General features: G+C 35.0%; 1 protein-coding gene and 1 pseudogene across 1 annotated transcript; one reads left to right on the forward strand and one right to left on the reverse strand.

Annotated features, from left to right (window-relative positions):
• Positions 1-2540: 2540 nt before the first annotated feature.
• On the reverse strand, positions 2541-3795 carry LOC149217805 (NAC domain-containing protein 6-like). The gene is made up of 3 exons (XM_089390362.1): positions 3600-3795; positions 3253-3518; positions 2541-3005 (listed from the first exon to the last, which is right to left on the reverse strand). The coding sequence occupies exons 1-3, from the start codon at positions 3793-3795 to the stop codon at positions 2541-2543; spliced, it is 927 nt and encodes a 308-aa protein (XP_089246488.1).
• A 3837-nt stretch (positions 3796-7632) lies between these two features.
• On the forward strand, positions 7633-15085 carry LOC149217806 (NAC domain-containing protein 90-like; annotated as a pseudogene).
• The last annotated feature ends 756 nt before the right edge of the window (positions 15086-15841 follow it).

Consider the following 15841-nt stretch of genomic DNA (forward strand, 5'->3'; position numbering starts at 1 on the left):
TATGCCACGCCTATCCTCAAATTCTCTGAGTTGGAATTTATGGTGAAAGGGTATAAGGGAGAATGCATCAAACTATGAACTAATTTTTAGGGCCCATAAGGCCCATAGAATCATAGAACCACTTGAATTTACCTCTGCTTATTTGTTTCATCAATGCATCTATAACATTCTAGAAAGTGTTAACTTTATCTCATACCACCTCTCCATCCTCTACCATATCCCTAATGAAATGATGTTGGATATCTATATGCTTTTTCTCTGTATGTAAGGTTGTGTTCTTATGAAAATCAACGACACCATTACTATCACATTGAATTGTAATGTCTCTTTCACGTAGCCCTACTTTTGAACATAGTTTCACAAGTCAAATCGTTTTATTTAGCCTCCTTATGGGTGTGAATAGCTACAATATACTACACCTTTTAATTTCACAAAGAAACCACAACCTATGATTTTATCATTGAACTTACTACTTGAACCAAAATTTTAAACATGTAACTACTTGGAGACCTCCTCCTATTCACATCCCTTTCCCAAACAGCCCTATATATCCATTGAGTGTGGGTTCCCTACAACAACGCTATGATACCAAAAGGAATATTCAAAAGTACCTTGAAAATTATTAGAGAGCCTCTTCAATGAAGAAAAATTTTCACATCCAAGATGGGCCACAAATTGACTCAAGGCTCCAAATGCCTAGGTAATACTTGGTTTATCATATTCTAAAAGCATACATCAAACTATTAATTTCTCTAGCACAAAGAAAAAAAGCTATAACCTCCATCTTTGTGGATGTTATATGCCACAACTTAACTGAAAGTTTACTTCCCATAGAAATTGAAACACTCAATAATCTACAATCTGCCATGCTAAAACATTGTAGCATAGAGTTTACATGTTTACCCTAAGTCAACTAACATTTCCATTTCTCACACTATGTACACAATTGATATATTCGAGTGTATGATGTCCCTCATAGGTAAGGTATTGCTTGATAGGGATGATGCCAAGGAGTAGATCCTCTTGGTTATGCAAGATATTGAGCTTCATCTTAATGATCTAGATGCTCAGTTGACACACATTGAAGCAAGTGTGGCTTCCGGTCCTAGTCCCAACCACTATAGTCTAGAAGCACATGTTCCCGTCAAGGTCGATGTATTCGTCTCTTCTTAGTTTATATTATGATCATGCACTCTCAGTTAGTTTTGTTTGTAGTTTCTTTAAGGCCTATCAAGGATACTTTTATATGGTTAGGTAGTTATTTTGATGCCTTTTGGCATAGACAACATTGCTTTGTTAATTTTAGTATCTCACTGCATCTAAAAAAATGCTTTGATGGCCTTTTGTTTTGATGGTATTTTGTTTTGTCACTAGTCTGATTTCCTAAATGGTAGTCCAATGGTAAACATGAACCAAAGACACATATATTTTATTTTTGATAATCACCATAGTATTTAGCTTAAAAAATAATTAATTACTCATATGATGATTATGAAATTAATAAAATGTATATTGAAATATTTTTATAATAATTAAGTAAATTTTAAATAATTATTATGCCACATATTTATTTCATTATTAAAATATTTGATTTAAGAAATTTCATATTTTGATAAATTCTTTCAGATTAATCACATCATGATTTTTTTGTGGATGTTTCAAACCATCTAATGTGGTTCATCCTCAAGACAAAAGTGAAAAAATCAATCAATCAAAATGTTTAAATAGCAAGATGCATCTGGTTCTAGAGTTAACCGTTAGGAAATAGCTATTAGGAATTAGTCATTAAAAATTAGTTGAATAAATTTATATTAAAATTTATTGGTTTATCATATTTTAAAAACATACTTCAAACTATTAATTTCTCTAACACAAAGCAAAAAAGTTGTAACCTCCATCTTTGTGGATGTTATATGCCACAATTTATAAAATGAAGCATATAGATCATAATAGTCACACTTGCTTCATTGTGTGTCAACTGAGCATCTAGATCATTAAAAGATGAAGCTCAATATCATGAATAACCAAGATGATCTACTCCTTGACATCATCCCTATCAAGCAAGACTTTAGCTATGAGGGACATCATACACAAATATATCAATTGTGTACATAGTGTGAGAAAAAAAAAAACAAACAAACAAAAGCAAAACAAAACATATGTTTTCTTTGGTATAATTATAATGCACTGTACTTGGACTCACTTTCTCACTTTGAACATTTGTATATTACAAGTTTTCTCTTATATATTATATTTATATTCCATTTCTAGTTTCTTAATGTGTTTTTCTTTTCTCTTATATACTAAATACGAAGGAGATAAATATTACATTTACATGTAGCATATAGCTTGAGTGCCCCATACACATATAAGGAAGGAAGATACAAATACCCTCCACCAGCCTAGTTCAAAATTCAATTTACAGACCTCTACATACATAAAGCATAAATAATAATTCTCAGCATCTTTTCGTTAGAAACTTGAATTAGTTGAAACTTGAATTAGTTGAGCAACAAGCTTACAATATGCATCAGTAGGTGTTATTCTATATAAGATAATGGAATATGGAACAACGACGGTGTTGACAGAAGAGATTGAGGAGTCGCCATCGGCTGGCTAAACAAGTAGTCCATTGACAACTTGGGCAACTCTAATTGCGGTGGCTTGTAGGATTTAGGGTTCTTCATTGCCATAGTTTCGTCACAAAACATTATCGGTTCTAGGCACTCAAACATACTAGTTTCTTCGTGTGGTTTACCTAGAGCAGAAGAACATATTTCCCTCTGATTTTCAGTACAATGTACCGAAGAAATTCTGGTCTCTGCAATTGTCTTTGACATTTGAAAGTTGTCATGAATGGGGGGTGAATGAGACTTCTCTTTGTATTGGTCCCGGCCTGAAACAACTGGTTCTTCTCTTTGAACGTAATCCAACATTGCCCGTTGTTCAATCGATTTCTGGGAAACTGCCTTTCTGTATACCCGGCATAACACAATATCCTTCATCTGAAAATGCCAATTCGATTTCCTCACTATAAGTTCATAGAAAATAATTCCTACAAAATGTCAAAAAATATAAATACTCCCATTTTAACTTTAGGACAGAGAAAAAAAACCAACCAAACAAAAACTCTCCCTTTCTCCATGTTCAAAGTTCAAAATTCTTCACTTTATTAGGCAGATAAAGAGACCTTGACCTTCGATTATTAAGAAAACTCTCTTTAATTTAAGGAAAGAAAAGAAAATTGATGACCTTGTGCACAGGCGGTCTGAAATCTGGCAACCTGTACTCGTTCATGATCCAGTCCGTTCTTTGCCCATGCTGGGCTTTGCCTTTATAAAACACGAGAGTTTTCTTGAGACCGATGCAGTGAAGCAGCTCGTTGCGAACTGCTCGATCTGAACCGGTAGCCTTCCAGTAACCCGAAGCCGTCAATCTGTTAGGCCGAGGGCATGACTGCTTATGATTTCTTGGAACGAAGAAGAACCATTGTTTCTCTCTAGCTTCATTAACTAAACCTGCAAGAATACGAATACATCTAGTTGAAAAATCTTAATTAAATTCTAACCAGGCTAGAAGCAGAAATAATTTAAACGTACCTGGTAACTCCCAGGGATCATATTGATACAAGTCCAAGGTGGGTATGATTATATCGAGGTTCAGTGGGTGGCCCGCTTGGGCCCTTTTCTTCAGATAGAAGCCGACAAGTTCCTCTTCTGTAGGATAGAATCTGAAGCCCGGAAAATTAATAAATTCTCCCTGCACCTTCTCATCGTCGTGTAATTCTTCCAGCATGGCCATCTGATCTATTTTGAAGAGCCACTATACCAATTGCCTCACTATGTTCTCTATATATCTGCACAGTTTTGGCTTATGATGTGCAGGTTAGATTTGAATTATAAATTTTATGAAATGACGAGGAAGAGGGATAGAAATTTGAAGAGGAATTCAGAGAAATATGATGAAATAATGGTCCACGCGTATGAGGAAGCATTGAATATTATAAACTGTGGTTTTGTTCAAAGTCTTTTAAAACTGTTTCCATTGTTCCTCCGCGTAATGATGGTGGTAGGAAGTCCAATGGGTTCTTTGGTCGTAACGTCTGGGAAATTTCTATGAAATCTCAACCCTGGGAAAGAACAGTATAATATTTGTCACTTGCCAAAGTGATTCTCGGCATTGATTTAGGTTAAGATTGAACGTGTAAGCTTCCATTTATTGTTTTCAAAGTTGTGTAAACTTCTATTTATTATTTTCAAAGACTTTATTAAAAATCTTATTTTGATGTGGAAATTTCAATTTATATATTTATGATAAATGTATATTTAGTTAAATAATTTAAGAATAATAATAATTAGAATAGTTACATAAATTAAAGGGTCATAAATACTTATATTTAACAAAATATTTATATATCATTTAATTTATTATTAACTATTTATATAAATTAAATATTTAATTTATATAAGGTTAATGTTAATAAAGCAAATAACTAAAATAAGAGTAAAAAGTACATACCTTCTTGCGAAGTTCCTTGCGTTGAAGCTTAAGCCCCTTGTTGGTCGTACGGAGTCCTTCGTAAAAGACTCTGCTTCCTTTATTGAAGAGCTCAAGGACATTAAGCTTGATCCTGGGGACATTCTTGTCAGTTTTGATGTTGTCTCCCTGTTCACTTGCATCCCTATTAATGAGGCCATGGATGTGATCAACCGCCTTACGGATCCTGACACGACCAGGTTGGTTGAGATCTGTCTCACTTCCACCTTCTTCAATTTTGAAGGAGAGTTCTTCGAGCAAACTTGTGGGGTTGCAATGGGATCCCCCCTTTCCCCTGTTGTTGCTAATCTGTTTATGGAAGATTTTGAGTCCAGGGCTCTGAATTCTGCCCGGCTCCTGCCCAAGCTATGGAGGAGGTATGTGGATGACACCAATGTCATCTGGTCTCATGGCCAGGTTGAGTTTGATCTCTTCTTTGATCATCTCAACAGGCAATCCTCAGCTATTAAGTTCACTAAGGAGCAGGAAGTTGATGGATGCCTTCCATTCCTTGACAATCTTATTTCCAAGAATGAGGATGGTTCCCTCGCCCATCGAGTTTTTCGAAAGAAAACTCATACGAAACAGTATCTTCATGCCAGTTCCCACCATTTCCCAGCTCAAAAGATGGGGGTTCTTAGTACCCTTGCTACTCGGGCCCTGAGGATCTTGGACAAGAAGAGCTTTGAGAAGGAAAAATCCCATCTGCTGGATGTCTTTGTGGAGAATGGTTACAGTAGATACATGGGTCATAGGGCTTTCCTTAAAGCTTCCAAGAATTCTCTGGTGAAAAGAAAGCCAAAAGATCGTGTTCCTGGTGTCCATCTACCTTATGTTCAAGGGACCACTGATAGAATTGGTAGGATTCTCAGGAGACATAGTATTCCGGTATCCTTCAGGCCCCTGAACACCATTCGTTCGTCTCTCAGATCGGTGAAGGATCCCATCGACCCTAAAGATATGAAGGGTGTTTATATGATCCCTTGTTCTTGTGGGACCCCCTATATTGGGGAGATTGGTCGTTCCATTAATCAGAGGATTAGTGAGCACGTAGCGGATCTGAAGCATAGGAGATTTAAATCTTCCGCTTTGGCTGAACATGCTGAGAAAACCAATAATCATGTTTGTATCGAAGAAGCCAGTGTTATTGCTAAGGTTTCGCATTTCCATCATCGAAAATTCAGGGAAGCGCTTGAGATCGAAAAGAGACCAAGCAATCTCAATAGAGAGGATGGTTGGAAAGTCAGTAGGTGTTGGGTCCCAGCCCTCTCTTCCTAGGCGTTTTTTCGTCCTCTTTGGTTTTTGGTGTCTTTTATCGTTATTTTCACTTATTTATTTATTTTATTATTGTTATTATTATTTTATTTATTTGTTTTTTATATTTTTCTAATCGCCTTTCCTATTATTTTTATTGATTATTTTATTTAAGGGCCTCCGTGTAACTAATTTCCTTTCTGCTTATATTTCTAATCTATCATCCTTTGTTTTTCTTTATTACCTTTATTATTTAACACAAAAATTTTTATAATATTTTTAAAGTAAAATTAACTTTATACATTACTCTATACACCTAATTTTTCCTTTTATTTTTATTTTTATTTAGTTATTAATTTTTTATTTTATTTATTTATTATTATTATTAGTATTATTTTTTATTATTATTATTAGTATTATTTTATTATTATTATTATTATTATTATTTTTATTTATTTATTTATTTTTATTTTTATTCTTATGTTTATTTTTTTATATTATTTTATTTATTTATTTATTTATTTATTTTATTATTTTTTATTTTTATTCATTTAGTTATTTTTATTCACATTTAACTCTTAATTTATTCATAGAAGCGGTCTGTTGCAACTAATTTCCTTTTAAAAATAATTGACCTTTAATTTTTAAATATTCATTAATAAACTATTATTTTGATCCCGGCCCATTAGTCAATATTAACGGTTGGTCAAACTAGCCGTTGGAGGCTCTGCTCGGCCTATATAACATGCTAAGCTGGATCTGTTTCTTCAACTTGTCCTGACGATGAACCACACTGGTTGGTTCGAAACGCGTCGACAAATGGTATTCCATGTGATTTTCGCCGAAGAATTTCTCTCTAACAACATAATTTGTTAGATAATATATACCATGAAAAATATTCTGAAATTATTAAATCTAAACTATTAAGTAAAAAAAATAATTATGAAAATTTTATTTTAAAATAAATTTCACTTATCCACATAATTATTAAAATTATTTTTATATATTTATAACTATATAATTTATTGAAAAAATAGTTATTAAAAAATTCAATCAAATTAATTCCTATAGATAAAATCAATATACCTAATATTTTTATTATTATTTTTTGCAACCTTAGAAAATATTATACTTAGTTTTCTATTAAATTTTTTCCTTTAAACGCTCCACAAACCTTTATACTTATTATTTCATTCATTAATTCTCTCTTGTGAGAAACATTTAACCAAACATAAATGTGAATGGAATAACCTCTCCTAGGTATAAATTTTCAAAATTTTGATTTGAAAAATTCAATTCAAATACTCCTTATAGATTTAACATTTATAAATGGGAGGAATAAAAATATCAAATACTCATATACCTTGTATTTCCATTGATTCTCTTTTCACGAAAAGCCTAAATGTGAATTGATGCCAAAAATTCTCAAAAACTTGACTCGGAAAACTTCATTCAGATGGTCCTTATAAATATAGTCAAATGTCCTCAAAAGGATAAGTGGAAATCCACTATTACTTAGTCTTTCCATTGTTTTTTTTTTTTTTAATTTAATTTTTCTTATTTTATTACTCTTTTAAAATATTTACTATCCTTTTAAAAATTTAAAAAAGACTTCGAACAAAAAACACAGTTTATAATATTCAATACTTCCTCATACGCGTGGACCATTCTTTCATCATATTTCTCTGAATTCCTCTTCAAATTTCAATCCCTCTTCCTCGTCATTTCTTAAAATTTATGATTCAAATCTAACCTGCACATCATAAGCCAAAACTGTGCAGATATATAGAGAACATAGTGAGGCAATTGGTATAGCGGCTCTTCAAAATAGATCAGATGGCCATGCTGGAAGAATTATATGACAATGAGAAGGTGCACGGAGAGAACAACAAAAATTGTTTTTTCGCTGAAGACGGAGTTTCAGCGACACACAAAAGGAAATTTGTATTTATTAACAAGACTGCTGTTATAAGTTCTTCCTCTAATAGAGGGATTCTTCTAAATAAAACTGGAAAACTTTCAATCAACAAGTGAAACCCAAATCTTATGTTTTCATAGAACGAGGAAGTCAGAAACAAGCATCAGAGCCCTCTACCCCTACTTTCTCTCTCACTACAAAGATTTACACTGCTGTGTGTAAATTTTTTTTCATTTTCTTCTTACATTCGCGCGGTGCTACTGTGTATTACCCTCTTGCATTACATATTCAACAACAAAAAAACATATATATGAAATTACATGCTACTTGTGCCGTAAAAAAAACGGCTCCCATGAATAAAAAAAATAAACTTAAATTCTTCACCTATATTTAACAACCGCTAAAAATTCATATTAATTACTTCACGTGGTTATATATTTTTTTATTATTAACTCTGTCATACAACTTTCACGGGTTTCTTGATTGGACCCGCGGGAGATGGTCCCCTGAAGCTTGAAGTGACTGTGTCATACACGTAGTAATGAAATGGAACAGGCCTCTCCTGCTCAGCGCTGCCACCGCTACCATAACCGTAGATTTTTCCCAAACTAATCGGACGGTAGTCGGTCAATATCGCACAACCCTTTTTTTTGAACTTTACGCGTCGGGGAAGGGTTGTTTTGCAAAACTGCTCAGCCCCGATGGGTGTGATTGTTGCCCTTGGAGAAATACCACCGTTCAGTAAAAGGCGATGCGGGGAAACACATGGCAGTTTTCTGGAACAAAAACGCTGTAGTTGAAATTATCATTTCAACACTCCCCTTTAATTTCAACTGCTGGGTTATCAGTCATATCCAGACATTTCCTCAAAAACTCAAAACTTTTCTGCCCCAATGGTTTGGTTAGAATATCTGCAACCTGCTCCTGAGTTCTGTAGTGTTCTAAAACAATTTCTCCATTATTTACCAATTCCCTAATGTAATGAAACTTTGTGTCAATGTGTTTTGTTCTCTTATGAAACACATAATTCTTGGATAATGCAATAGCTGAGCTATTGTCACAAAAAATCACAGTTCCTTTTGCTTGCTCTTGGCATAAACTCCTTAACATCCTTATCATCCAAATTGCTTGACACGATGCTGCTGTAGCTGCCACATATTCTGCCTCTGCTGTAGACAACACTACAATAGACCGTTTTTTAGAAGCCCATGAAATGACTTCTGAACCCATGTGAAAAACATAACCGGATGTGCTTTTCTGATCATCTACACTTTCAACCCAATCACTATCAGTGTATCCAGTTAAATCTGAACATTCTGAAACAGTATATAAAATGCCAAACCTTTTAGTACCTTTAACATACCTCATAATCCTTTTTGCTGCCTGCCAATGTGCTTCTTTTGGCCTCTCCATGAATCTAGAAATCATACTAACAACATGCATTATATCCGGCCTAGTTGCAGTCAAATACATGAGGCTGCCAACTATGCTCTTGTACAAACTAGGATCAAAATCCTTACTGTTGCCCTCTTTGCTGAGTTTTAATCCCATCACTGTGGGAGCGATTGCTGTTTTCTCTCCTGCATATTAAATCTTTCCAACACTTCATTAACATATTTTTCTTGTGAGATAAAAATCCCATTTTCATTTTGTTCTACTTCTATTCCTAAGAAGTATCTCAGCAAACCCATGTCAGTCATTTCAAATTCTTCTTCCATGACTGTTTTGAAATTTTCAATAAGATAATCATCATTACCTATGAAAATAACATCATCAACATATAACACAACAATTAGTAATTTACCATCCTTTTTTTTGATGTAGAGGGTGGGTTCTCCCTTACACTTTTCAAATCCATTTTCCAGTAGATAGGAATCTATCCTACTGTACCACGCTCTTGGTGCTTGCTTCAGCCCATAAAGAACTTTCTTCAATCTGCACACTTTGTGCTCTTGGCCTTTCTTTTCATATCCTAGAGGTTGTTCAATGTAAACCTCTTCCATTAACACTCCATTTAGGAATGCTAACTTCACGTCCATTTGGTAAACTTTCCACTTGTTTTGTGCTGATATGGACATCACCGCTCTCACGGTTTCCATTCTAGCAACTGGTGAGAAAGTTTCCTCATAGTCTCTCTCATACTGCTGCTTATATCCTTTGATAACAAGTCTTGCCTTGTGTCTTTCTATTTTGCTTTCAACATTACTCTTGGTCTTGTAGACCCATTTAACTACAATGACTTCTTTTCCTTTTGGTAGTTCAACTAAATCCCATGTCTTGTTTCTTTCTATGGCATTGATCTCCTCATCCATAGCTTCTATCCATTTCCTATCCTTAATTGCTTCTTTGAAATGAACAGGGTCATCAACATGACAATATAAAGCAAACAAAGAGTTCATACCTTCATTTGCCGCCTCTTGTTCATAAATGTCACTTAAATTTCTGAACTTCTTACCTCTTTCATTTGGTGTGCAAGTGCTTAAAGAAGCACTTGAATTTCCTCCTTGTGGTGTTCTTGGAGAAGCACTTTCATTTCTCCGCAAGGGTGTCTCTTGCTGCCCTTGTGCTGGTGCTGTTGTTTGGGGATGTATTTCAGCCATCTCCTCATCATCTTCATCATGAGACAAAGAGTTTTTAACATTCACTGTTTTCTCTATGCTTCCATCCCAAGCTTCCTCCTCAATGAACTGAACATCTCTACTCACAATAAGCTTCTTGGTGGATGGGTTATACAACCTATAAGCTTTGGCTTCCTCACTGTATCTAATGAAAATGCATTTCTCCCATTTGCTGTCCAACTTCTTCCTTAGTTGATCTGGAATGTGTGCATAAGCCACACATCCAAAAACTTTCATGTGGGTGACTCCTTGCTTTGTTCCACTCCATGCTTTTTCCGGCACTCTGTTCATGATTGCTTTTGTGGGGAATCTATTCAAAATGTACGCTGCACAGTGTACAACTTCAACTCAATAATCATTTGGCAAATGCTTTGCCTTTAACGTACTCCTCGCCATATCCATGATTGTCCTATTCTTCCTTTTGGCAACTCCATTTTGCTGCGGAGTGTACCTAGTGGTAAACTGTTTATGAATTCCATTTTCTTTACAAAAACGTAGAAATTCTTTGGAGATATACTCACCTCCTCTATTAGTTCTTAGAACTTTGATATGCAGCCCACTTTGGTTTTCTACAAGTGCCTTGAAATTGCAAAATCTTTCAAACACTTCACTTTTGTTCTTCAGGAAATAAACCCAAGTTTTTCTAGTAAAATCATCAATAAATATTAGTATATAGTGGTTGTTTGCAAGTGATGGAGTTTGCATCGGTACACATTAATTTGAGTGGACAATCTTTAAGGGTGCTTTTGCCCTTATGCTTTTCCCAAATGGAAAACTTTCTCTGTGTTGTTTCCCTAAGATACAACCTTCACAAAGGTTGTCTGGTTTTTCTATCAATGGTAATCCTCTTACCATTCATTTTCTATTCAACAAGTTAAGACCTCCAAAGTTGAGATGTCCAAATCTCAAGTGCCACAACCAATTTTCATCTTTTGGTTCGCTTTGGAAAGCCTCTTGTGTCACTGCTGCTATTTCTTCTCCATTTTTATATCTGCTTTCATTCTGAGAGGGAACATCCTGTTCCTTGTCATGTTCACTTCAGCAATACATTGTTTGCTGGGTGTTTTATCCATGATGGTGCATACATCATCCACAAGGAAAACATTGTACCCCTTTTGAATAAGCTGTCTAATACTTATGAGGTTACATTTCATTCCAGGAACATAATAAACATCTGATATGGTTTTCTTTTCACCTTTTTTTGTTAAGACATTTACTTCTCCTTTTCCCATAACATAAACTTTATTATCAGTCCCTAGTGTGACTTGTGACTTCACACTTTGATCTAACATAGAAAATAGGGTTATGTTTCCTGTCATATGGTTACTGTAACCAGAGTCTAGAAACCATACATTTTCACTCTTTTATTTAGTCATATTATAGGCTAAAAACAAATTATCTTGGCTGATATTTTCTCTGATGAAATTTGCACTAGTTATATTACTCATATCATGCTATTTCTTCTTACATTCATTTGCATAATGCCCATATTTTTTACAATAGTGACATTGGACATTGGATTTATCATACCTTTTTCCTTGAGCATGATGTTGTCCACTTTGTTGGCTACTGCCTTGGCCTTGGTTTTGATTTGGATTGTTGCCTCTTCCTTGAGCATTTGCTGGACTGTTTCTTCCTCCTCTGTTTTGGCTTCTGCCTCTTCCTCTCTTGTTTCCTCTGCCTTGACCTCTTCCTCTTCCAAAGAACATCTGGGTCTTAAAGGCATGTTCTGGAGACGAGTTTTCATTTCTACTCAATCTCTGCTCATGTGTTATCAGTGATGCATGTAGTTCATCAACTGAGAAGTTTGTAAGATCCTTTGTCTCTTCTATGGTGGTGACAATCACATCGAACCTTGAGGGTAGGATCCTCAATAGTTTCTCCACAATCCTACTTTCTTTAAGAATCTCTCCATGAGACCTTATCTGTGTGACCAGACCAATCACATGTGTGAAGAATGAGTCAATGTTATCTGACTCCTTCATGCAGAGAGTCTCAAAATCTCTCCTCAGCAACTGTAGTTTTGCTGTCTTCACTTTCTCCATGCCTTGATAGGCTATCTTGAGAGTTTGCCATGCTTCTTTGGATCTCTTGGCTGCTGCTATCCTTGGAAACACACTCTCATGCACTTCTTGATACAAAAAGTAAAGGGCTTTATAATCCTTCTTCTTATTTCTCTTCAACAGATCTTTCTCTGCCTGATTTAAATTATTAAACTCATTTTCATTTGCTGGTTCTTCAAAACCATCATCAACAAATTCCCATAAGTCTTGGGAAGAAAGAAAAGCTCTCATAGTTATTGCCCAATAGTCATAGTTTTTCCCATTAAATTGTGAGAGCTGAGTATTACAGATACCCATGCTAGTGCTGGCTCCAGCCATTCTTGCACTCTTAACTATGCTTCAAAATACTTGACTGTGTATTTAAAATAACTGACTGTCCTCAGCAATAACACAAAAAACTAACTTGAGAAATATCTTGGATTCTTTCTTGACTGAGTCTTCACTCTGCTGGAGAAGCTTTTGCAACAAGAAATCCTTCCTTAAGCTTCTTTGACACCTTCAAAGAGCCTGGACAAGCTCTGATACCATGTTTGGAATTTCTGATAATTCCAAACAAAAATGAACAGAACAGAGAATAATGCTTTATTTCTTAACACAAAGGAAGAAAAATTGTTTTCGCTGAAGACAGAGTTTCAGTGACACACATAAAAGGAAACCTGTATTTATTAACAAGACTGCTGTTACAAGTTCTTCCTCTAACAGAAGGATTCTTCTAAATAAAACTGGAAAACTTTCAACCAAAAATTGAAACCCAAATCCTCTGTTTTCACGGAAGCGGGAGATCAAAAACAAACATCAGAGCCCTCTGCCTCTGCGTTGCTATGCATTACCCAAAAAAAAACACTCTGTCTCTCACTACAAAGATTTACACTGCTGTGTGTAAAAACTTTTTCATTTTCTTCTTACATTCGCGCGCTACTACTGCGTATTACCCTCTTGCATTACATATTCAACAACAAAAAAACATATATATGAAATTACATGTTACTTGTGCCGTAAAAAAACGACTCCCATGAATTAAAAAAAAAACTTAAATTCTTCACCTATATTTAACAACCGCAGTAAATTCATATTAATTACTTCATGTGGCTATATATTTTTTTATTATTAACTCTGTCATACGGCTTTCACAGGTTTCTCAATTGGAGCCGCGTGAGATGGTCCCTTGAAGCCTGAAGTGAATGCGTCGTACACGCAGTAAGGAAATGGAACAGGCCTCTCCTGCTCAGCGCTGCCACCGCTACCATAACTGTAGATTTGGCCCACACTAATTTGACGGTAGTCGGTCAATATTGCACAACCCTTTTTCTGAACTTTACGCGCCGTGGCAGGGTTGTGTTGCAAAACTGCTCAGCCCACGTGTCAGCCGATGGGTGTGATCGCTGCCATTGGAGAAGTACCACCATTTGGTAAAAGGCGGTGTGGGGAAACCCATGGTAGTTTTCCAGAACAAAAACACTACAGTTGAAATTATCATTTCAACATGAATTTTCTAGGCTTCAGATTCTATCCTATAGAAGAGGAACTGGTCGGCTTCTATCTGAAGAAAAGGGCCCAAGCAGTCCACCCACCGAACCTCGATATAATCATACCCACCTTGGACTTGTGTCAATATGATCGCTAGGAATTACCAGGTACGTTTAAATTATTTCTGCTTCTAGCCTGGTTAGAATTTAATTAAGATTTTTCAACTAGATGTATTTGTATTCTTGCAGGTTTAGTTAATGAAGCTAGAGAGAAACAATGGTTCTTCTTTGTTCAAAGAGATCATAAGAAGTGATGCCCTCAGCCTAACAGATTGATGGCTTCGGGTTACTGGAAGGCTACCAGTTCAGATAGAGCAGTTCGCAACAAGTTTCTTCAGTGCATCGGTCTCAAGAAAACTCTCGTGTTTTATAAAGGCAAAACCCAACATGGGCAAAGAACGGACTGGATCATGAACGAGTACATGTTGCCAGATTTCAGACCGCCTGTGCACAAGGTGATCAATTTTCTTTTCTTTTCTTAAATTAAAGAAAGTTTTCTTAATAATCGAAGGTCAAGGTCTCTTTATTTGCCTAATAAAGTGAAATATTTTGAACTTTGAACATGGAGAAAGGGAGAGTTTTTTTTTGGTTGATTTTTTTTTTCTCTTTGTCCTAAAGTCAAAATGGGAGTATTTAAAATTTTTGACATTTTGTAGGAATTATTTCTATGAACTTATAGTGAGGAAATCGAATTGGCATTTTCAGATGAAGGATATTGTGTTATGCCAGGTATACAGAAAGGCAGTTTCCTAGAAGTCGATTGAACAATGGGCAATGTTGGATTACGTTCAAAGAGAAGAACCAGTTGTTTCAGGCCGGGACCAATACAAAGAGAAGTCTCATTCACCCACCATTCATGACAACTTTCAAATGTCAAACACAATTGCAAAGACCAAAATTTCTTCGGTACATTGTATTGAAAATTAGAGGGAAATATGTTCTTCTGCTCTAGGTAAACCACACGAAGAAACTAGTATGTTTGAGTGCCTAGAACCGATAATGTTTTGTGACGAAACTATGGCAATGAAGAACCCTAAATCCTACAAGCCACCGCAATTAGAGTTGCCCAATTTGTCAATGGACTAATTTTTTAGCCAGCTAATGGCGACTCCTCAATCTCTTCTGTCAACACCGTCGTTGTTCCATATTCCATTATCTTATATAGAATAACACCTACTGATGAATATTGTAAGCTTGTTGCTCAACTAATTCAAGTTTCTAATGAAAAGATGCTGAGAATTATTATTTATGTTTTATGTATGTAGAGGTCTCTGAATTGAATTTTGGACTAGGCTGGTGGAGGGTATTTGTATCTTCCTTCCATATATGTGTATGGGGGACTCAAGCTATATGCTACATGTAAATGTAATAATTATCTCCTTCTTATTTAGTATATAAGAAAAAAGAAAAACACATTAAGAAACAAGAAATGAAATATAAATATAATATATAAGAGAAAACTTGTAATATACAAATGTTCAAAGTGAGTCCAAGTACATTGCATTATAATTATACCTAAGAAAACATATGTTTGTGTTTGTTTTGTTTTTTTAAAATTGAAATTGGTTTTTATTTCAAATTAAAATACAAAATTTATATTTAAATATTTTTTTAGAAATATATTTTAAAGTAATAATTAAATTTAAAATTAAATTTAAACAAAATGATTTGAAAGTATTAGAGACGATTTTTAAGAGTCTAAGTTCACATTTATTAGGTTGGTGGAGTGACATTTTCTTTTTGAGGCTAAGTCATATTTCTTAGAAACCTCTTTCGCTTCTTCTTGGACTACCCTCCCTATTTTGTATTTTGTTTCCCTTGCCTTTGCCTCTTTCCTATTTTTTTGAATATTTCGAGTGTTATCCTATGAATCTCAAATTAGATCAGTGTCACTTTCGTATTTGCTTTCGAGTTGACCTATGGTGC

Source organism: Pinus tabuliformis, chromosome 1_1, assembly GCF_031772625.1.
Source record: "Pinus tabuliformis cultivar Carrire ecotype Pingquan chromosome 1_1, CPIR1, whole genome shotgun sequence".
NCBI classification, from domain to species: Eukaryota; Viridiplantae; Streptophyta; class Pinopsida; order Pinales; family Pinaceae; genus Pinus; species Pinus tabuliformis.